At 50.0% G+C, this 23500-nt stretch overlaps 1 protein-coding gene across 5 annotated transcripts in view; it reads right to left on the bottom strand.

Annotated features, from left to right (window-relative positions):
* Window positions 1-23500, bottom strand: part of Rptor (regulatory associated protein of MTOR complex 1) — a 283595-nt gene that overhangs the window by 68016 nt on the left and 192079 nt on the right. For all 5 annotated transcript variants that reach the window (XM_050140239.1, XM_050140240.1, XM_050140241.1 and 2 more), the window contains 4 exons: window positions 20038-20138; window positions 19394-19538; window positions 6612-6687; window positions 1450-1551 (listed from right to left, as the gene is read on the bottom strand). In XM_050140239.1, coding sequence (XP_049996196.1) covers window positions 1450-1551; window positions 6612-6687; window positions 19394-19538; window positions 20038-20138 — 424 coding nt within the window. The remainder of the gene's footprint in view (window positions 1-1449; window positions 1552-6611; window positions 6688-19393; window positions 19539-20037; window positions 20139-23500) is intronic.

The following is a 23500-nucleotide window of genomic DNA, read 5'->3' as shown; positions in this document are numbered from 1 at the left end:
AAAGATCACTTTGCAATCCCAGGACAGTCTTAAAACTAATCTAGACATACATAAGAGGAGCAGTGATAATTATTTTCATAATGTCAGAAAAGAAGTAACAATACAACTCCCTCCTGTTTGACCCATGTCATTCTTTCAAGGTCCCTACTTCAGCAGGAACAGACCATGGTTACCATTTTACATGTACGTGTACTCTTCTTTCTTGCCTCTTTCTTGCCAGCTCGGATTCCTGGGGCTCTAGAAGGGGTATGTGAGCCACCGAGGCTGTTAGGCTGGCTGCCCTGTGGGAGAGACTCTGGGCAGGAAGGTTCACTGTGTTCTATGGGGGGGATTTTTGAGCTGCAGTTGCTCTGAGCATTTGGCCCAGTGAAGATGGATGGTCGTCCATCACAATGTGGTTAGCAGCCCTAATGAGCAAGCACAAGCCCTTCTTGGAAGGAAGCAAGACCAATGTTCTTGGACAGGTGGAAATCAGACCCACGGTGCGTTTTATAGAGGGAAGTAATTTGGTAAGAGCTCTGGAGAGTGATGGCCCTATCAGTGGCCCTTGGCAAGGTCTGTCCCTCCCATCTGGAGGGCAGCCTGACCTCTATCCCTCCAGGCTCCCTACCCTTCCAAGCCGGTACCCTCGCATGACTTCCACAGCTCTGACAGAGCTGCCCCTCCCCCGCTACGTGGTAAGTAGTATTTTCTGGAATCACAGTAAGTCACAAGTCCTCGGTGTCTGGTCTGGCTTTTCTTAGTCACAACCCAGCTCACCAGTTTCTCTCACAGACACAAACTTGGTGACCTGTTATCTACCCACCTGTGATGACAAATCCATGATTCATATTCCTATCCCATGCCATTTTGGTAACCAAAAGTCAGCAAGCAGTAAATGGGTTCCCCACAACCAGACCAGTCAGCACATGAATGACAGATACCCCCAGAAGGTACTGCTTCTTATGGGTCCCCGTCATGGGAAGGCTGATGGCACCTGGCCCATCTGTGAGGCTTTGGTGCTGGTCAGGAGAATGAGTGCTGTGGCCCAGTTAGGATTTGCTTGGTGGACTCACCCGTCTCTCACAGGACAAATTCGTATCTCATGTCCTTCCAAACAGAAGAAGGTAGTGATGCCAAGAGCCTGCCCCAAAGCGAAGCTCGTTGGCAGTAGCATTTCATCAGTTCCTGACTCGTAAGCAGGGGGTGGGGGCATGGTGACCTATCCCAGTTTATATTTAATGGGGGAGGAAGAAGGGAATTCAATGGCTTTGCCAAGAAAAGGCCACTGGGAGTAAGCAAGCATCTACTGACTTCAGATCAGATGTGAGGCACTGATGGGCCATGTGACTGAAGCACAGCCCCTGTGGGGCGGGGGCGGGGGAACCGTTACTGCCCAGACCCTCTTGTGCCTAGGACACACACAGGACAGATGCCTCAGACAGTCTAGGCCTGTGGGAAGTGACTGACCTGTAGGACAATGGGCAGCTGCTCTGGGGGGCTTCTGTTTTCCACGCCCATCGTGAGCCACACCTGGAATGCTGTCAGCTGCTCAGCAAAGAACGGGCTGTGCTGTAGGAGAAGCAAAGAGCTGGTTAGTGAGGCCGGTTTCCTTACACCACCTTCACCCCTCAGTCCTGACAAGGCAGTGACCATGAGGGGCAGAGCTGGTGGGAGCAGGTCTTACAGGCTTTGTCAACAGCCTGGACAGGAGAAAGGAAGTCTGGGTCTTGTGGCTGAGGGATCAAGGCAAGGCATATAGCTGTAACTGCAAGCCCCATCTTCCAGGATAAATGGCAAATAGGGTGATCTGCTGTAAGTCTAAAATATGCCCATGAGCACAGAACCAAAAGTGAGAGAGTCAGCCAGGAGCTGCAGAGTCCTGCTCACTGACAGGAACTAATCCAGCCAGATTTACGGCATGGTTGCTGTCACCAGGCTGGCCACTGTCCTCCTCTGCTCTCCCTTTGCTGGGGCTAATGACCCGAGCCTGGGTATCTTTGCCTCTTGAGTCTGCTCAGTGAGAGCTGATGGTGATCTGCTCAGTAGTCAAAGTTACCACCCCTGTAAAAAAACTAGAGCCTGCAGAAGGATCTCTATTTCAGCTGCTATTCCAGGCTTCCTGTTGTCTGGTACCCTCTTCCTGTCCTTGCTCCCTATCCTGATAAACACCAATTTGAACGTGGTTTTAATTCCTTACTAGTTAAAACTCATCACTTATAACGGTTGATTCTGAGGACAGACGTGTGCAATAGGTTTTAAGATGAGTGCACTGAACTGTAGGCCGACTGTCATAGTTGTGGTGGTGTGAATAAGTATGCCCCACAGACTCATGTGCTTGAGTGCTAGTGGGAGGTGCCGCATTGTTAGAGGAAGTATGTCACTGTTGGGGAGGGCAGGCTTTGAGGTCTCATATGCTCAAGCTACCCCCAGTGACTCAGACCACTTCCTGTCGTCCTTGGATTAAGATGCAGAACTCTCAATTCCTTCTCCAGCATCATGTCTGTCTGCGGGCTGCCACACTTCTCTCCATGATGCTAATGGACTGAATCTCTAAATGCTAAGCTAAGCCCAGTTAAATTTTTGTATTTTGAAAGTTGCCTTTATAAGAACTGCTGTAGTCATGGTATCTCTTTACAACAATAGAAAGCCTGACTAAAGGGTGAAAAAAAAAAAAAAAACCAGAATTTAGTGGTGCTGATTCAGTGTTACACAAATGTCAGTATTCTCCACCTCAGCCAAAGTCCTGCAGGTTCTCTGAGGAAATGAACAGTCACTATAATATTGGCATGGAAACACAAAAGGTCAAAAGGAATTGGGGAAATTGGGGAAAGGACATGGTGGGAGAACAGACTAGCAGCTTTGGCAACATTTGTAATAAATAAATTAAATAAATACTCAGAATCAAAACTGTGACTGTGGTGCCTGGACACAGCAGAGGAGCCAGAAGTAGCTCAGACACAGTCACCAGGTCCAGCATGATGGCTTTCAGATTGGGCATCACATGGACAACCCAAAGCTCTAGAAGGGGGGACAGCAGCATTCAGGGGTGCTCGCCTCAGGTAAGTCAAGATGGCCTTAGACAGGACAACAAAGATCCTAACCATCAACAAAATTTTAATAAATAGTAATTTGCTTAACAAAAGATGTCTCCTCAACAAGAAAAAAAAGGGTAAAACATGAAAATACAGTCTGCAGAATAAGAGATATTTACAGTGAGACAAAGGACAGGACAGAACCACTCTAGCGCAGCAGAAAGATTTATAAAAGACAGGTCTGCTAGAGAACAGGAAACTGTGCTGGTAGCACTGGGGACACGTGATGTCACCATTCCCTTGGAGCCAGATCCTGCACAGCAGAAGGGCTATGAGCCAAAGACACTGTGGACAGCTATCCAATAACATCTACTAAACCCACATGCAGCTTGGTCCTGTCCTACGAGCACCCCAGGAGACAGCATTGGGCTGCCCAAGCACACACGTGGGTGGGCAGTAACCAGAACATCGTCAGTGAGGGTTTTTTGTAGTGAACCCAAAATTTAGAGGAAACACTGGGAGAGTACTTGCCCCCAAATTCCAGAAGTGAAGGTAAATATCATGTCTAACATGGTAAAAAACAAGTAAAATCTTACAATAGCAGCACTTTAAATGGACAGGTCAGGATGACTTGCTTCCCTCTGTCTCAAGCTGCACAGTCACTGGGCCTGGGCCAGCCAGCACTGACCATGAGGATCACTGATTGACACTCAAAACACACTGGCCATGGGATGGAAAACCATTTTGTAGCTAGCAGACACCGTTAGGCGTATCAAAAGGGCACTGTTGAGCAGACAGTCAGACACAAAGAGCACATGCCGTGCAGTACTCTAGCATGGCAGCAGATAGGCGAGTGGCTGCAGAGGGAAAGAGCCGTGTGACTGCTGGATATGGGGGCTGGATATGAGAGTGTTAAACTGGTGTTTACAACACAGAGGGCTTTCTACATGTAGTCTGTACAGCCAAAGAGGTGGAGAGTTAAAATAAAAAAGCTCGAGCATGGTCCAGGTCAGTTGCCCCTGCACCTGACACCCTATGTTCCCTTAATGCAGTATACTGATCCATTAGGTTAGAGGTAACGTAGTGAGACCCTGGCAGGCACCTGGCCTTAGAACAGAAGCACTCAGTCTGAGGAACACAACACAGTGCGCTATCCTAGGAGCTCAGTTCTCAGCTCCTAAGCAGAGGGAAGCCAGGATCTGAAGACAAAAACACTTAATTCTTTGTTTTATTTTTGTTTGTTTTTGAGACAGGATTTTTCTGTGTAGCCCTGGCTATCTCGGAACTTGCTCTGTAGACAAGATTGGCCTTGAGCTTAGAGATCCACCTCCCTTTGCCTCCTGAGTAAAGGATTAAAGGTGTGCGCCACAACCATCCAGCAAGACTGACATTTTGATGGGGTTTTCCAGACATCCAGCTGTACCAAGAGTCCCTGTCCCTCCTGGGGAAGCACGAGGGCCATTTTAGTTTGCATGCTGGGTAAGGAACAGAGGGGGAGGCAGCTGCCATAAAAGCTACCATAGAACTCAGTGGAGGGAGCAGGGCCGCTGGCTTTAGAGTCCTTCCAACTTTGCTCCAGGCTTAAAAGCTTCTCTAATAAAATGTTATCTCCCTCTTCCCAAATAAGCAATAAAGAGTACAACAATATTGACAAAAGAGACCAGGAGATCTTCTTTAAAAACCTTCGCCCCATCATTTCAACCTCAGGGCACATCCGGGGAGCTAGCGTAGCCTACAGACACCAGGAGTGTAGTGTGCTAGTGCGTCCACGGGCCCAGGCTTGATTATGGAGCAGGCTCCTCGACATAGCCCTGGTTACCTGACAGAAGGTGACACACACTGCTCACTTGTCAGTGGCCAGTTTTCTCTGTAAGAACACGAGGTCCTAACAAATGTGTGAGTTCTGTCCTAAGCACTGTAAGAATGCTAACTCATGTAAGAACACGAGGTCCTAACAAATTTGTGGATTCTATCTTAAGCACTGTAAGAATGCTAATTCATTTAGCCATCAAACACAGCCCCTAGAATTGGGTTTCTCCAGAATCCCCTTCAAAAGAGGGCACCAGCTGGGTGTGTTGGTATACATGCCTTTAGTCCAATACTCAGGAGGCAGAGACAAGCAGGTCTCTGTGAATTCAGTGCCAATATGGTCTACATAGTGAGTTCTAGGATAATCAGTGCTACGTAGAGAAGCCTGCCTCAAGCAACAACACTGAAGTGAGGAAACCAAAGCTCAGGGAGGTTGTCTTACTGACCCACAGAAACACTGCCTGGCTCTTGGCCCTGAAGTCCAATGGCCTCTTGAGTAGTGTGAGGTGGCCCCTGTGTTGTTGACAGCCCAAACACCCACCCCAGGCCTTAAGTCATCATAGCTTCATGAAAGTGTCTGACTTACTTCTGCGTTCCTGTGCATTCCCTAATCTAGGTCCCTAACTTCTAACTGGTGCTGTGCCCTGTGTTCTTGAGGTTAGGGACAGGCCTTTAGTCAGACCTGGAGCTTCACTCACAGCAAATGCTCCGCAAAGCAAAACCCAAAGAGTCTCTGAGAAGCTAAGAGGGCTCTGGGCAGTGTCACCCACTGTACAAGCCGCAAGGAGGACCAGAGGCCCATGCAGCTGCTCAACTTTCCCCTGTGTGGTCTGAGACTGAGATGCACCCCTAGGCACCAGGAGCCCCCTAGACTAATCCCTGCGAACAGGCTCCAGCAGGAAACAAGCTCCTTAATGGGGGAGGAGAGAAGTCGAATGGAGAAAGCTAATTTGTGCAGAGCATAAAACAGCCTTCAAAAGTCCAGGTTAATGATGGAAATGAGGGAAATCCCCTCTCATGCCACACACCAGAATACCTACTCTTCTTACTGTCTGTACATAATCATCTGCAGTGATAAGTGAGGACCTGTGATATTTCCCGCAAGTCAGATTTACATTTTCAGTTCACCAGAAGCACCTCATACCTACAGTTAATTTATTTTTGAGCCCAAGAAGCGCTCTAAAGAAAGCTCCCCATGGACTCAGGGCAGTCAGTAACAATGCAATCACTCGGACGTTGTGGCTGTTCCTTAAGACTGCAAGTTCAGGGGCTGGAGAGATGGCTCGGAGGTTGGGAGCATTGCCTGCTCTTCCAAGGGTCCTGAGTTCGGTTCCCAGCAACCACATGGTGGCTCACAGCCATCTGTACTGGGGTCTGGTGCCCTCTTCTGGCCTGCAGGCACACACAGACAGAATATTGTATACATAATAAATAAATATTAAAAAAAAAAAGACTGCAAGTTCAGGCCAGGTAGTGGTGGAGGCAGAGGCAGGCGGATCTCTGTGAGCTCAAGGCCAGCCTGGCCTAAGAGCTAGTTCCAGGACAGCCAGAGAAACCCTGTCTCAAACTTCACCTCTCCCTGAAAAGGTCAACCATTTTAAAACCTAACTTGAGTCCCTGGATGACCCGATCTTGAAAACTCTGTAAGCTGAAGCTGTACCATTTTTCTAGGTAGGCGAAAAGCTAAATCCCTGACACCCAAAGTTCTGGGTGCTACGTGAAGCCCAGGTGTCTGCAATGGAATCACAGGGTCCTCTACGGAGGGGTCTCCCTGAAGTGGGGACTCACCCTGAAGGCAGTGCCCTCCTCGATGATGGTTGGCAGCTGAGACAGGCAAATGTCCACGGCAAGATCCCAGGCCTGCCTGGGGAGAGAACAGAGGGCACCCACGGGGTTAGTGAAGCAGCCTTGCACCAGGCCTTCGCAGGGAAGAACCACAAGGCCAATGGGGACAAACACCTTTCAGCCAAGAAGGGCTGCGTGGGGGGTCTTTGGCAGAATCACCCAGGAAGCCTAGAGAAAAGTGGAGGTGACTGGGCACCGTGGCTTACTCTAGTTGCCTAGTGTGACAAGCTCCTATTCAGAAAGAAGAGGAAAGGACGGCAGAACTCTCGCTCCCCTACAGGGCTTCCCGACTCCATTATGACCATCCCTAACATACAAGCTGCTTGCTCCAGACAGCTGGGGTTCCTGTGGTAGCTGATGGGACGGCATGGTCAGATAAAGGCGCTTTGTTAGAAAAGCCTAGTCAGCAGGGCAGGGCTGGGGCGGGTGGCCTGGCTGTGGACCTGCTGCCCCAGGAGGCAGGTGGTGCCAACTTGCCTTATACCCTGGACTGTGAGGATGGCCAGGCCCCACCATCCTCTTGTCTTCATGGCTGGGACCTGGCCTGGGCACAGAAGGCAAGGGCTATGTTGGTGACCCTAAACTGACTGAAAAAGGCTTGGCCATCCTTAACCTCTTGTGGCACTGGGCACTACTACTGACACTGGCCAGCATATCCCTGACAACATGTCTTGTGCTCAGCTGAGAGCTCTGCCTGACACCCACCAGGTGGATGCCCACCCCCTGCTCCAGCGTCTGGAACTCGGGCTCAGACACTGTAGGCCGACTTATGCAGCTTCATAAACACATCCTCTTACATAATTGGGGGACATGGGGACTCAGTGTCTGGGAGCAGGCTGGCTGCGCTTACATAAGGCTCTTTGCCAGGTGCCCCTCCCCCATACTTTCAGAGGACTGGAGAGCAGGACAGGACAGGAGTGTGGACTGGGGCTACAGACAAGAGAGTGCAGACAGGTTTTATCTTGGCCTGGGTATGCAACAGTATAATTTTATTGATTTCTTATTACAGTTTTAACAGAGGAAAGCCTGGCAGCAGTCTCCCCGTGAGTGCAGAGACAAGAAACCAACATGAACCCTCACTGGCATGGTCCTGTTCATCCTCCTGGGTTACTTGGTCACAAAGGAAAGTTCTAGTAGTGTGTACTGTATCACAGCCCCGGTTCTGACTGACTGGGTGTGGGTTCACTCTGTGCACAGTTCCAGGAATCCAGACTCACCCTGGCTGCCCCCGTGATAACAGCGCTGACCAGAGTGCCTGGCCTACCTGTCGTGCAGGCAGACCTCCCCTCTGCTGGAGTGGCTTCCCACAGCTTCCCACAAAACTGCAGGAGCTGAGGACCCAACCCGCGCTCTTTCCTCTTTACTGAGTTACCAGCTGCTTTTGTCAGCCCTATGACCAAACATCTAACAAGAAACAATTCTGGGGAGGAAGGATTTATTCTGACTGGCAGTTTGGGGTTTCCCATCTCTGGGCAATAGAGAGGAGCAGTGGCTGAGGCCTGGGTAGGGTGGACAAAGGGAGTCAAGCATGTCATGACTAGGGTGACAGCCGCAGATCCTGTGAGTCCTGTGATCACAGTGGGGTGCATGTGGACCCAAGGATTTCAGGATGAGACCACAGGGCAGCCTTACCAGACCAGGGGTCAGTTGAGAGGCATTGAGAGTGGTCACAGTGGAACCCCAGGTGTCCCTTACTTAATCGTCCCCTGGGGTAGATGGTCACACTTCCTAGCAATAGTACACTGCCTACATTGTGCGACAGCCCGGGGTGGCTGCACAAGCAACTCTGGAAATGGCTTCCCTGTCACAATGCTTTGTCCTGCACGCCAAGTGTCCTCTGGGACAAAAGAAGCTCCTCCTGGTCTTCCACTTCTAGCACCTCCGACGGCTGTCCCTTCGGAGCTAGCATGCTTCTCTCTCAAGTGCCATTCTAAACATTCTAAACAAACTTACCTTCTTGGTGACTCTAGCACTGGACAAGCATGTCTGAAATACCCAATACTTCCTAGCCAGTTCCTCGAGTCCCAAGCTTTCACACGGTCTTACTAAGCATCCTCTTACAATCCCAGACCCTGGCCCCTCTGTGGCTACAGGAGTGTCACACTAACAGTCACGACTCACTCAACTCACTCTGCCGGCCTTTCCAAGGCTCCTGCTGTGCCCCACCATTAGAAGGGAGCAAAGCCAGACTGCTTGTGGGCACTTCAAATTGCAGGCCTTTAACATGCATTTTCAGAGAAAAATGAAAGCAACCTTTGCTCAGAGCTGAGTAGGGTTAAAGACAATGGGGTGAGAATGTACCACAGGGCTGGCTTCAACCCTGCCCTCCTTGATCCCCACCTGAAGAGGGGGCTCATAGAGCGGTCACTCAACAGGTCTGGGTCTATATAGTTCTACTTGAGCTCGTTTCTCCAGTAGCCAGCCTCACAATCCATGGAGTAAAAAATGGTGACACCATCCTCATGGGGTCCCTATGGGACCCTGAGATAAGGAAAAGGCCTTGGCTGAGCTGTGGGCCAAGTGAGGACCAGTCAGAAACGCACAGCACCGGCGGACTGTGCACAGCCACATGTGCTGAGCTGACTTCTCCATCTTCACCAGGCCCCTCCCGACTTGGAGAAATGTGCTCCTGTGAAATCGGAGATGATCAGTAAGGCAGCTTTTGTTTCTGGAATAGCAATCTCTTCTCCCTGGTAATTTCCTGGGAGACCTGGAGACTCTTGTTATTTTTATTTAGACTAATGAGACCGCATGCTGGTGGGTAAAGGGGCACATTTTCTCTATGTCTTAATAAAGAACCAAGCAAGAATGGAGACATTTAAAATTCAGAAGGAAAGGATAGATTTATGGTGAGAAAGTGACTCCTTTTACATCCCACCCCCCACACTGGTCCCCTCTGTATACTCTGCCCCCCAGCCTCACTCCCATGCAGCCCTTCCCTGCTGATGAAATTAAGAGGCAATCAGGAGATAATCAAAAGTGGCTCCAACTTTGGGCAATAAATAGCTCCCATATGTTCAATAAACCCCCGACCGCAGGCCAGCGAACGCAGCACCGGGAAAGACATCCATTCTCTGTTGAGACAGCAGCAAAGTCAATTATTGCAATTAAATTCTGTAAAAATGCCTTGAATTTAATCCACTGGAAAGTTTCAATTTCAGGAGTTAGAAGAAAGGGTAGAAATTGGGGGAAGTGGAAACGGGAAGTAGGCAGTGTGTGTCTGGCAGCTGGCTGACGTGACACTTTAGGAACCAAGCAGAAATGTAAGGCACACGCATCTACGTGTTTGTGTCTAAGCTGACATGCCTGCTGTGCCATCACACTGGAGGCAAATGCATTCTGACCCACACAGTCGACCCTGTGGCCCCACCTAACCCCTACCTCTGGGGGAACTGAACCCACCACCCAGTTCCCTCTCCAGAAAATGGGCTCCATGCTTTGTTTTCTTGCATGAAAAGCTTGGTGGAAACTGATGAACTAAGACAGAGTCAGCAGAGAGAGCCGTGTTTAGGTAAAGGCAGCACAGAGGCCCTGCGAGGGCCATCAAAGAGAAGCAGCCCGACAGAGAACACACAGGGCCACTGGCAGACGGAGCAGAGGTGCCTCAGTCCTGCGCCAGCTCCCTGGGCTGAGAGGCAGTGGAGAGAAGCACTTTCAGAAGCACAGAGCATGGTAGGTGACCTGGGCACTCTCCCTGGGCCGGACCAGATGACTTCAGCACTTTCTATTAGCTGTAAAATTATGTAACAGTCTCGTCCTTAGCAGAACAACTGTCCTCTGATGAGCACAAGCACCAGCTGATTAGAGCTGGCTGCATTTTCTCAGCTAACAGTCAGCCAAATCTGCAGTCTTAATTTGGGATTCTCAGCTACGGACAAGTGGAAAAGCAGTCTATAAAACCCTGTGACAACAGCTGCGGTACTGTACACTGGTTCTCCATGTAGCACCCGGGCACGCCAGCTCTCTGTTGTTACCCAGGGAGGGTCAGAGGTTGGGAAGAGTAGGAGGTGTCTGCACTGGCTTCCCACAGGGAGGCTCTAGACTCTGGGGAGAGTAGCAGAACTGAGGGTCTGGAACAGGCAGGAAGGGTAGGTAACAGGATGAGCCCAGTTGATCTGGAATAGGCAGGAAGGGTAGGTAACAGGATGAGCCCAGCTGATCTGAACTGGCCTCCCTCCTCACACAGTAAGGAGTGATGAGGGACTTTCTAAGCTGCTGGTTGAGTCACCGCCAGGAAGAGCCTGGGTTTTCAGGAAACTGGCCTAGGATGGCAAGCGCCCAGGCAGTGGGCTGGAGGAAAGCCTTCTGAGCCAGTGTGGGCTCCATCTGCACTGATCAATCAGAGTAGAAAACACAGGTTATTACCACAGAGAAATGCAAGGTTTCAGGACCCCTGAAATTGAGAGTGAAGGAGAACGACTCCCTGATGGCTTTGCATCAAAAATTAAACAGGAAATGGGCTCTGAGTATTTCATCGTCTGCTTCCCCCGCCTGAAGCAGAGTGTAAATGTACATTACTTACGCTCTAACCCCAGTTTTTGGTAGCTTTGTTCCCTCTCCATCACAACTCAAGGATATAATAACCGGATTTTAAATTATTTACTCCAAAGGCTCCTTCCTGCCTACCTTTCCTATGAGTTCCCTGGGGATGCGTGTGCTGCCATCTATTTGTGAAGGAACACAAGCCCTGAGCACTATGGGAAGAGTTTTATCACCTGGGGTGGCAGACAGCAGAGCCCAGAGTCCACAGCATCCTTCAGTGGTGAGGCGCAGCCAAGGTCTGGAATGAGCTCAGCTCTGCAGTGACCTGGACCTCAGAGGTGGGCGTGACGCTCCACCTCTTTTCCTCACCCCCATTCAAGGGGCAGATTTGGGTTAGGACAGGCCAATGACGATAGGTCTACATGCCCAGCCTCCAAGAGGGCCAGGTATCACAAAGGGGTAGAGGTGGTGATGAGCCTGCCCACGCATGGGCCTTCCTATGCCTGGAGCTGGGGAGAGGTACGGCGAGGTATCTCTAAAGGAGTGAGCCATGGCCCAAAACTACAGGAGAGACAAAGGCCAGTGTGTAAAGCTGCTGGATTCTGGGAGCTCGGATGCCCAGCTCCCTCTGGAGGCAGGTCAAGCATCTGGCAGAACATTCCCACTGACCACGATGGTCTCTCAAAGGGGGCTGTGCTGTACACGCCACACCTACAGGGTAAAGGTGCTTACGCCAGGTACCAAAGTCTTCCTCTTCCCTGGGCATAAACGCGCTGTGGAAGACTCATGGAAACAAAGGCTACCTTCTTCCTCGCCTATCTGGACCGTGTCTGTCTGGCCTGGCTTCTCATTCAGTTTAATCCAAACAAAGCTGTCCCTTGGGGTGGGGGCTTGTGCCTCAAGACCTCACGTGTCAATCTACAGCTTGGGTAGGATGACCCTCTCATACAACACCCAGCCCAACCGTGTCATGCTATTCTAGGCTCTTCCAGAACGTTATCTGGTGCTCAGAACACTGGGCTCATTCCCAGTTCAGACTCCAGGGAGCTTAGGTGGTGAATGCTATGCTGGTATGAGCTCCCAGTTTAGCATACAGGGAGATTCTGGAACAACAGACCCACGAGCAGATGCCTCAGGCTGCAGTGTTTCTTAGTGATAAATGCTGAGAACCTATCCCAGCACACACGGGCCGGGTTGAAGCAGTGCAGAGGCTAGACTCTGGGAAACACACACAACTAAGATGCCCAAGGCCCAACAAGGAGGCAAAAAGGAGGTAATAGTCACCGTCCCTCCTCCCTCAGGCCTGAGACACATGAGAAAGATCAGCAAAGCTCCTGACACCCAAGGGAAGAGGACAGCCTTTCTGAAATGGCCTATTCATTCATTCATTCATTCATTCATTCATTCATGGTACAAGGAACATCTAATATTCAGGGAACAATTTTGTCAAGTAACATGCCAAATTGGAAAACCATCCAAGGTTAGCCTGGTCAGCAAGCCACACTGGGCCCAGGAGGCAATAGGCAAGAGGACTAAATTTCACTAACTGTTAGAATAGAGAGTTGGAGAGATGGCTTGGAGGTTAAACTGACTGCTCTTCCAGAGGACCCGGGTTCATTTCCCAGCATCCACATGGTGGCTCACAACTGTCTGTAAATCCTGACACCTGTACACAGACATACATGCAGGCAAAGCACTAATGCATGTTAACAAAGAGCAGCACTTAAAGACATAGGCACGGGGAACCATTCACAAAGCACTAATGCATGTTAACAAAGAGCAGCACTTAGACATAGGCACGGGGAACCATTCAACTAGCTCCTCTGAAGGTTGGGGTTACTTGGTGACTTAGTTTCTCAACTGTTTTGGTGGCAAGGAGACAGCTGGGAGAGATGGGATGGGGCACTGGAGCAAGCAGAGACCAGTGAGACAGCTCTCTGCAGAGGTCAGGCTCATTCCTCTGGCCCCTGGAGCTGCTGTGCCCCCACAACCCAGGAGGCTGCTAAGCCCTGCTCCAGTGTATCTCTGCTGCACTGGACCTAGCAGTTAAAAGCATCAGCCTGTCCCTCCCGGAGTCTGGTCAGAGTGGCTTCCCCATGTTGCTCCGGGCACAGAATGAGACTGAGTAGTGTTCACTTCCCCACTCAGCTCACGATAGCGCTGTCATTACTGAGCCCTCCCCAGAGAACATGTGTCAGAGGCATGAATTCTCTCCTCCCTGAAGTCACGTCTCATTGGATTCTGTCACAAGCACCCTTCGAATGCACTTCTTTGGTACTTCTCATAGAGCCAGGAGCCAGGACATTGGGCACAAGATTTCAAATTGAAGAGGACCTTCAGACACTGTGCAGACCGCATGGGCTCAGGAAGAAGGGTCAGAGCCCTGAGGACTCGTCACTGCACACAGCCACGTAATGTTAGGGATGGTGGCTGTGTTGAGGTTAGGAGCTCCTGAAGCCTGTGCCCGGAATTCACTCTGGCTTTTGACAGGCAGACTGTGAGCTGTATGTAGTCTGTATATGGATTTGGTTAGTTTGACAGGCAGACTATGAGCTGTATGTAGTCTGCATATGGATTGGTTAGTTTGACAGGCAGACTGTGAGCTGTACGTAGTCTGTATATGGATTTGGTTAGTTTGGACCTCAAATGTTTTTACAAAACTGCATTAGATCTCATCATAAGACAGGTAATGACACATGAAAACATGGATTTGGGGTTACTTAACCAAAAATTGAATGGTCTGACTGGTTTCTATGGTGGGGTTAATTTACATTGGGGCTGTTTGCTGAGACTGGGTCACGGGACCTGCTCTTGCCATGCCTGCAGCCTGCAGCCCTTCTGGTCCTGGCTGTGCACTTCCTCGGCTGGAAAGGCGCATTACACCTATGCTCCAAAGACAACTGAGTCCCCAAGCTTCAACTGGTCACTACCCTCTTCCTCTCTCCTCTCTTAGGTTCCATGGGAGATTTACTGCCACGGGGTCCCAGCTCACATGTGAGTCAGTTAAATAACATTTGCACCCAATATCCACATTTAGGATACACAGGTACCCAAGTGAATTGGAGAATTAAATGGGGTGCTCAGATGATGAGTTTGCGGGACACCTTGGGCATCAGTGTCCATCAGCACTGAGTGCTCCTTGGAAAACTGTCTCTCCTGCCTCCCGAATGAAGAGAACCCTGGGCCAGCATTTACCGGGAGGATGCAGCCCGAGCCAGGTCCCATTTCTCTTTGTAACTCCGACCCCAGATCACTTCTTCAAGAGCTGCTGTCTGCTTTCTGAGATCCTCTTCTCGGGCAGCCATCCCACCTTCCTGCAGAACTGAGCAATGCAGGCCTGGGGAGCAGAGGCTCAGGCAGAATCACACTGTCACTCAGCCAGCAGGCACTGTGTGCCTTTGGATAAGTCACAGCTTTTAGACCCTCAGCTTCTTAGATGCACAGTTAAGGAAAGGATGTGCATCAGAAGTGTGGTGCGGATCAGTGAGACCATGTGTGCTGGATTTCGGGGAACATTCACAGGTGCTAAGTAAACAAATAGCAGCCATTTTCTCCCTTACTCGAATGCTACCTCTCAAGTTAGTATCCTAAGTCCCTCCTGACCCTAGACTCAGTTTCCAGCTGTTCACTGACTTCCCCTAAGATGCCGGCAGCTACAATATACTCAGTCACCAAGTCCTGTCACACTCTGGACCCTCATCACCACTGCCCAGTACATCTCTGAGTTCCCAATAGTTCCTGCCCTGGCTCCTTGCCCAGCCGCAGACCCCGAGTGGGACAAGCGTGCTTTCTGTGGGGCACTCCCTCCTGATTCTCCAGCTCCCTCTGATCCAGCGATGTCCCCTGGGCCCCAGAAGTTCAGATGAGTTCTCCTAAGTTCACCTTCTGGGGAGCCAACTCAACACTCTGGATACCGTCTAACAAGTGCAAGATCCCGGGTTCAACCCCCAACAGCTCAAAAGGCAACAGGCAAAAAATGTGTACGAGCAGAAGACACTTGATGCTGCTCCTCCTGAGTGGAGTGGCCCTGATTTATCAGACACTGAGCAGAGACCTCTGCGGCAGGCTCCCGCCTACCACAGTTTTGATCACTGCAGTCCCTACCTTAAGCAACAGAAAACAGAAGCTGACATCTCAGCAAATTCAGCAGAAGAGCAGGAGCAGAAGGAAGGGGAGTAGGAGCACTGCCCTGACCACCTTGCCGTGGGAGTCCCTCTATGTGCTGTGATTACCATTAATGAATAAAGAAACTGCCTTGGCCTGTTGATAGGGCAGAACTTAGGTAGGCGGGGAGGACTGGACTGAATGCTGGGAGAAAGAGGGTGGAGTCAGAGAGACGCCATAGAGCCACCAAGGATAGACATACTGAAACTTTGCTGGTAGGCCACGCCCTCGTGGTGGTGCACCGATTAATGGAGATGGGTTAAATTAAGATGTAAGAGTTAGCTAATAAGAAGCTAGAACTAATGGGTCAAGCAGTGATTTAATTAATACAGTTTCTGTGTGGTTATTTTGGTTCTGGGCAGCCAGGATGAAGAAGCGGCTCCCTCCCTCCAACACCACCTTAGCATGGGGTCTGGAAGCGTCTATAGGACAGGAAATGGAGGCCTAATAGATCTGAAGGGTCAGCCACGCTTGGGCTGAGGAAGAATGAGAAAGGAGCACCCCAGCCCACTTCCTGCAAAGGATGCCCAGCTTGGAGCAGCTCATGAAGTCAGCAGACCTTGCCCCACAGCTTTTCTTCTGAATGGATCTCCCTGTTGCTGTCATTTTGCTGGGTGGAGGGCTAGGTTCTTCTCGCAGAGGTCAAATGCCATGGAGACCAGGAGCACCGCAGACCCTGATCCTTACTGTGTCCGCATTTGCTCACTTGCTTTGGTATGGACTGCTTTACACTCCTCCAGGATGCACCAGCCCACTGCATGGAGCTACCCTCACGGTGAAATCCCCTTTATGGCTGGGTGTTTCATTGGCTGTGCAGTCCACGTGCACTCTGTCTAATGGACACGAATTAACAGCCAACTTGAGATTTTAATGAGCCCTTTCCACATCGTTTGAAAGTATCACATGAGATCAAGTACAGGTACCAAACCCTGGGGAATCTGCTACTTATGCTTTCAACATGCAGAGAAATGCCCAATTATTTCTTATGTTTGTTTCTAAGTTTTATTTGATGACAAATAATGCCTTAACTATAATGATTCAATTTCAAAAACAAAGCACTTACTGTTTCAAAGGAATAGGAAATCTCTAAAGAGGCCTCTAATTTCAAAGGAATCTCCAACAGTTTTTAAGAGGTGAGTGTCACCGCTATCCTGTCTGAAGCCTGCTGTGACTCTCTTCAGCCTTTTTCTGTGTATGACAGAGACTGTGGCATGGAAAACAGTTGTACTGTGGACACATGCAGTGTCACTTAATGTGTTATTTAACGTCTGTTTTATATAACACTATGAGAGAGATAACTCTTTCCCCACGGTACTGAGGTGGGCTATCCTCCACGGTACTGGGGTGGGCTATCCTCCACGGTACTGGGGTAGGCTATCCTCCACTGTACTAGAGTGGGCTATCCTCCACTGTACTAAGGTGGGCTATCCTCCACTGTACTAAGGTGGGCTATCCTCCACGGTACTGGGGTGGGCTATCCTCTACTTGCAATTTTGTCAGGAAGGCTTGGACAGAGACACCGCCAGACTTTCAGAGTCCCTCGTCAGTCACAGTCTGTATCTTCTTAGACCTGTGGAACTTGGCTGCTTGGGTGGCCCACAGCTAGTTCAGGGCAAAGTGGACTGGGCAGAGAAAGGTACTGGTGGGGAAGACAGGGAAGAGAGAGTGGGGCACAGGAGCTGCAGGAAGTTACAAAGAGAAGTGGAAGATGGCAGTGAGACACTGAGTAGGAGCAAGCTGGCTGGGCAGGGGTCAGAGTCAGGGACCGTACCCAGCAACGTTACAGTCAAGGGTGAGGCCCCAAGTCAGTGGTTCTGGTGCTGGGCATTGAGTGAAGGAAACACCAAGATGATTGGCCAGTTTCCACAACAGCATTGTCAACTCCTGGGCACCCCCAACATCTAGCTGGAAGGAAGAATGTCGGGCTTCTATCTGGCAAGAGGGTAGAGCTGGCTGAAAAAGGAATAAGGAGCTGGCATGTGGGTTCCGGGGTTGACACACTGTCTCTTCTGGTGGCCTCAGGAGGCAGCCATGCTATGTGCTACTCCCTGTCCTACAAGACCCTGCTGCTTCCTCCACAGCCTCCAGCAGTGAATCTTCAGCGAGGAGCAAATGTTTCTCTCTTGCAATATACTCCTTGACTTGAACAAGAGTCCCAAAGCCCCTTCCCACTACCATGACCTGACCCACCCCTGGGTATGGCAGGAGCTGTGTCATTTGGCCAGAAAAACAGGGTCAGCTGCCTATGATGGCGCTACATGCTCGTCTGAATGGAGCCCCCACTTCTTTGCTGGCAGAGCTGTACAAAAGCCATGTGGAGCCTCCTAAGAGGATGCTGGGCTCTCTAGTTCACAGTGGGCTTGAGTCTGGAGGATACAGAGATACACGAAGCTTTTAGTAAGCAAGCGTGGCAGCCCCACTGTGCAGCTATAGGCCATGAAGACTTACTCAGCTCTTTTCTGACCCTGTACTTCTGTGCAGAGACGCTAGGAGGCAGCCTCTCGCTAACAGCATACCCACTGGCAGAGGCCTATGTGGGTTTTGAGACAGAACACTTCCCTTCTCTGCAGACTGTTTCAACACAGTCGTTCCTTTACTCTTTGAACTGCCCACTTGTGTGTGTGTGGTTTTTTTTTTAAAATATTTATTTATTTATTTTTGGTTTTTCCCTATAAACCCATTAAGTCGGCTATTCTGCTAAATAATGGCAGTTAAACCAGGTGCTATGGCCTGCATCTTTAATCCCAGCACATGGGAGGTAGAAACAGCAGATGTTTGTAAGTGAGGCCAGTCTGGACTATACGATGGGACTCTGTTTCAACAAAATAAAAGTAAAATAAATCTTAGGAGCTAGAGAGATGGCTCAGCAGTTAAGAGTATTGGCTACTCTTCCAGAGGTCCTGAGTTAAATTCCCAGTACTCACATGGCAACTCATCTGTAACTGCAGTCATGAGGGATCTGATACCCTCTTCTGGTGTGCAGACATATATATAGACAAAACACCCATATACATAAGATACATAAATAAATCTTCTTAAAAAGCAACGAAAAGTTGACAATACAGAAAGCCACATCAACTGTCTTCAGATGTGTTCAAAATTATTTTAAATTTTATTTTAATTTTATGTGTATGAGTGTTTTGTCTGCGTGTATGTATGTGCACCATGTGTGTGCAGTGCCTGAAGAGGCCAGAGAAGGGTGCTGACTCCCATGGAACTGGAGTTACAGGTGGCTGTGAACCCTCTCTCCAGCTCCATTCTGTATTAATTTTTACTGTTATGACTACAGTAACAAAATGATGAGCAGTGATAAAGACTACAGTGTGTGTCACAGTGTGTGTCACGGTGTATGTGTGTGTCACGGTGTATGTGTGTGTCACGGTGTATGTGTGTCACGGTGTATGTGTGTGTCACGGTGTATGTGTGTCACGGTGTGTGTGTGTGTCACGGCGTATGTGTGTGTCACAGTGTATGTGTGTGTCACGGTGTATGTGTGTGTCACGGTGTATGTGTGTGTCACAGTGTGTGTCACGGTGTATGTGTGTGTCATGGCATATGTGTGTGTCACGGTGTATGTGTGTGTCACGGCGTATGTGTGTGTCACACATGGCTTTACATTTTTGAGAAATCTCGTATTCACTTAATAAATTTGGGGAAATTTCTTTTTCAGTATAAGATCCAAATAGGCCAGAGGACCCCTACTGTGGTTCACAGTCTAAGAAGGAAGGTGGGAGTTTGAGGCCAGCATGGTCTACAGAGCAAGTTCCTGGACAGCGGAGCCAAGGCTACAGGGCACCAGCAGTGTGAGGACAGGAAGTGGGGGCTGGGCAGGAAGAGGACTCAAGGCCCGCCCCAGTCACTGTTTCCTCCTGCAGTTTACAGCCTTTCACAACAGCTCCACCCGCTGGCGAGTGTGGGTCCACAGCACACCCTGTCCACCTAGAGTTTCCTTCCTTCCCCAAGGCTGGTGCCACCCTTCACCAGACCAGGACACTGAGGTTCCAGGAAGCCCATGTACCCTACTACAGCGACAGGCACATGAGGGTCCCAAGCACAAGAGAACTACTGGATGGACTTACCACATGGCATGCATGTATGTTGGTGGGAGTCGTGGGCTGCTCACTGGAGTGCAGTTATACGACCTCATGATTCTTTCTGCCAATAAAAAATTTCTAAACAAACTTGCCACCAGCAGGTCCTGTCGGAAGAGCTTTTGGAAGAGATCTGAAGGCAGATAAAAAATAACAAGGAATCTTCAGTGATTTGTGCCCAGCACTGGAAGCCAAGCACACAAGCTTTCTTCCATCAAAAATTATTACAGACAAGTTGAGACTGACACATACGTGTCACTGGCAATACACACACACACACACATGCACATATCAGTCTACATATGACCAAAAACACAAATCCCAACCAACCTATAAACAAAGTACACACGTTTTATAGCAAGAATACTGGTTTCAACAGATAAGGACAATGTCAACACTTATTAAGGAAGCGGAGCCCTGGGCCTGCTGGGAAAACATTGCTGAGGGATGAGCATGGCTGACGTGGAGCTTGCCGCCTGCCCTGGTCCTAAGCACTTGACCCTTGGTCCCTGCATGACATCACCACAGCCAACCCTCCTGAGGCTCTTTTGCTCTCCTTCCTGTTTTTCAGTGCCTGTGAGCTTCTTCATTAGAGGGGACCAGTGATACTGTTTGATGGTGGTGTCTCTCACCCCGAGGGAGCACATTCCAGGCGATGGTGTCTGTGATGGCTGTGAAGATCCAGTTCAGCTCACCCAGAGGGGTTCTCCGGTCATTCAGCCGGCCAGGAATCCTAGACAAGATGGCGTCTGCATTAGTGTTGCCATGGCTACTGAAACAGGCAAGGGAGTCAGATGTGGGAACAGATCTTGATGGAGAGGGAAAGACAGGCTGGGCTGTGGCTGGGAGGTTTTTCTGGAGTCCCTGACATTCCCAGAGTTCCCGCACATCTCCTTCAAGGAGACAAGACAGTCACTACGTAGGCTCACCCTAAGTAGCTTCTATGCTTTGCTCTCCAGGAAGACACATACCAACACTTTTCTTGTTGCCCTTACAGGTATGGACCAAGCACAGCTGGCAGCATACAGCTGTACTGATCCACACATGCAGCACAAGCCCAGCTAGGCTCAAAGACACACATCTCGCGGTCAAGGGATCCACTGCTGCGGAAGGGGAGGAACAAAGGCCTACCCTGTACAGCTTACTTACCGCGTAGCCTTTGAGTTGGTCCTGAAAACCTAGACCTGCTACCACGGAGAGCACCACTCCGTGGGAGGGACAGATGAGGAGCAAACGTCAAGTGCATGCACAGAGAGTCTGGCCATGCACACGCTGCACACTCCAGGCAGGGCATGGAGGGCAGGCGTGTGCACTATGGAAAGGAGGTGGAGGAAAGCTGCACTGAGTGCCAATCCAGGAGCAAGCAGACTGCATCCTGACAAGGCGGAGGGTCCATGCCGAGGACACGGATGAGTCCACTGCAGACCAGAGCAGTTTAAAGCCCTAAGGTGCGGGCGGGCATGCCCTACATCTTCTGCTCTGCCGCAGGCTTAACTTTACCCACCAGGTAGCAAGTTTAATTATATCTGACTAGAAACTCTTTCTTCCTCCCAAAAGGAAAATGTTCACAGTGATTTGGTTTAGAGACTAGAGTGTGATTTGCTATTTATAAGGTGGAACAGATTAATAATTCCCATTATAGTCATCCATTTGATGGTACTGTCAGTAAGAACAGCTCAAAGACTCAGGAACAGAGGGGAGCAGGGCCAGGCGAGCTACATAACACAACTAGGCCGAGTGAGCGCTTTCCTCCACTAATACCGTCTGTTCAAATACTCCTTGTCTTCAAGGAGCTTTAGTGACAGTCAGCCAGTTCTCTCCAGTTGCCAACACAGAGAGAACACTGCTGACCAAGACGGTCACCTGACCTAGGGACAGAGGCTTTACTAGAGTCCCAGCAGAGAAATGGCTAGCTACCGAGCTCAGCTTCGGTGTGACTGACACCATGGGACTTACAGACCGCCCTCTCCCCCCAACCTCAGCTGGTCTTCCTGGTGTGGTGAGCCCTACCCTACAACAGTCAGTGTGGCTTAGCCGCTGCACTAAAAAAAACAGAGGACCTGGAAGAAACTGGGAGGAAAGGTCAGATGTCCTCTTTGGGCAAATGTGAATACCCTGACCCCAGGTCAGCCTGCTCAGCACCAAAGCATTCTCTTCCAGTGAACTCTTAGGCCTTGAGCTTCCATACAGTCCTAGGTATAAGCAGGCCGGGCCAGGAGAGCCTCCTTTAGATGAGCGAACACCAGAGGAAAGTGGCCACCAGGCATCCACAGTGTGCAGTCTCCAGCAAGGGATTTACTGTGCCACTCCCTGCCCCACTTTAGGCATCAAGCACACACTTAAAGAACCGCCCCCCGCCCCCGGCTCACACCATTCAGGGAAGGGTCAGAGAAACTATGGCAACATTTGGGGAAATAGAGCAATCACACTGGGAACATATACAACCTTGTCTTCTATCTCAGTGTGAAGCTTCCCGGACAGCAGTCAACACCCCCTTTCCCTTGAGACAGGATCTCACTATGTAGCCCTGGCTGTCTGGAACTCACTCTGTAGACTAGGCTGTCCTTGAACTCATAGGGCCCCATCTGCCTCTGCATCCCGAGTGCTGGGATTAATGGCGTGTGCCACTGTGCTTGGCCACCAGTTAATTCTAATCCAGGAACTTATTAAGGAGATGTACTTAGTACAGGACGTACTAAGGCAGAGTGTGGTTTTATTAAGACTGTGACAAGTTAGAAATGGGCTATGTGACCAAAACAAAGTAAATTATAGGACAACTATAGAGAAACTGGCTACTAGATGCTTCATAGTGATTTTCTGGACATCTCAACGCCCCCGTGCTTTATAATAATAAAGGAACAAGTCAAGGGCACAGCCAAGACCACACAAAACAGAGAGCAGCAGGAAGACCTCCACGTGCCAGGTGGGGTGTGCGCTTCCTGTCATCCACACGGAGAATGGAGACTCCACCCCACATTTCTTTGCTTGTTTATCCTCAGCCTTGGGTGGCCCTAGGAAGGTGAGCTCTAAGGAGACAGCATGGGGGGCTGGACCCTAGTGCAGTAGGCAGTTTTCTTGGGAGACGTACAGGGTCTACAAGAACCTAAGGGACCTACCACGGTCTGTTGCCAAGCCTGGGTGGTTACTGATAAGCCCACACGCTTTGAGTCAAGTGAGGCTACCACAGATCAGGCTGTTTTCCTGGGTACAGTTTCTGGGGATGTGAACAGAAGCTGTGCTCTCAGCAGTGAGAAGCTGCCAGCAAGTGTCACTACCCTAGCCTTGGTCACTGAGTAGCCACTGAGAACAGAGCCTGTGTTTGGGTCTGGGTTATTTGTATTTAAAAACAAAACAAAACTCTAATGTGTGACAGTCAGCACTAAAATTCCATAGCATCCTGAAAAAGCCCCTATCTTCCCTGAGATCATCATAAAAATATAGGCATCTGCCCAACCGTTGCAGATAGATCTAAAAATCATCACACTGATTGGTCGATAGATTGATGGACCGACTGTCCAGTGGGTAAGCACTGGTGTGGCCTCTAGCCCATTTGCAGACAGGTCCTTCTGGGATGACAATGGCAGAGTGAGCCAACACCCGTTCTCCTTGTCCTCTAGAGCTGACAGGGAAGCTGGGAAGCCATCTGGATCGTCACAGGCTACAGCAGGACCCAGAGGGAAACAAGTAGCTGCAACATCCCACCAGACACCCCACCCCACTTCAGAAGTGTCTCTAGGTCCTAGAAAGTCCATTGACAAGCACAGGGGCTCTTTCAAAATTTAACTCCTTGGTGCTAATCAAGGACAAACTTTATGTGGAAAGTGATCACAGGATTGAAAGATGTGAAGCCAACTCTAGTCCCAGCTGTGCTGAGGCTGGGCAACTTCTGCATCCTGTGTCTCGGCTCTGAGTCACGACAACTAACCTTATGTGCGACACGGGACTAAAATAAAACGGGTCACACTTGCACAGCAGACACAACGGCAGCCAGATACCTCCTTGGCAGGGGCAGGCCGCCTCCTCAGCTCTCCCTCCCGCTGTTGCTGCCGGCACAAGGTTTATTCCCATCTTCCTGAGTACATGACACTCCCCTGC

Source organism: Alexandromys fortis, unplaced genomic scaffold, assembly GCF_014885135.2.
Source record: "Alexandromys fortis isolate MF-2015 unplaced genomic scaffold, M_Fortis_MF-2015_v1.1 scaffold_39, whole genome shotgun sequence".
NCBI lineage: Eukaryota > Metazoa > Chordata > Mammalia > Rodentia > Cricetidae > Alexandromys > Alexandromys fortis.
This window is presented reverse-complemented; position numbering and strand designations above follow the sequence as displayed.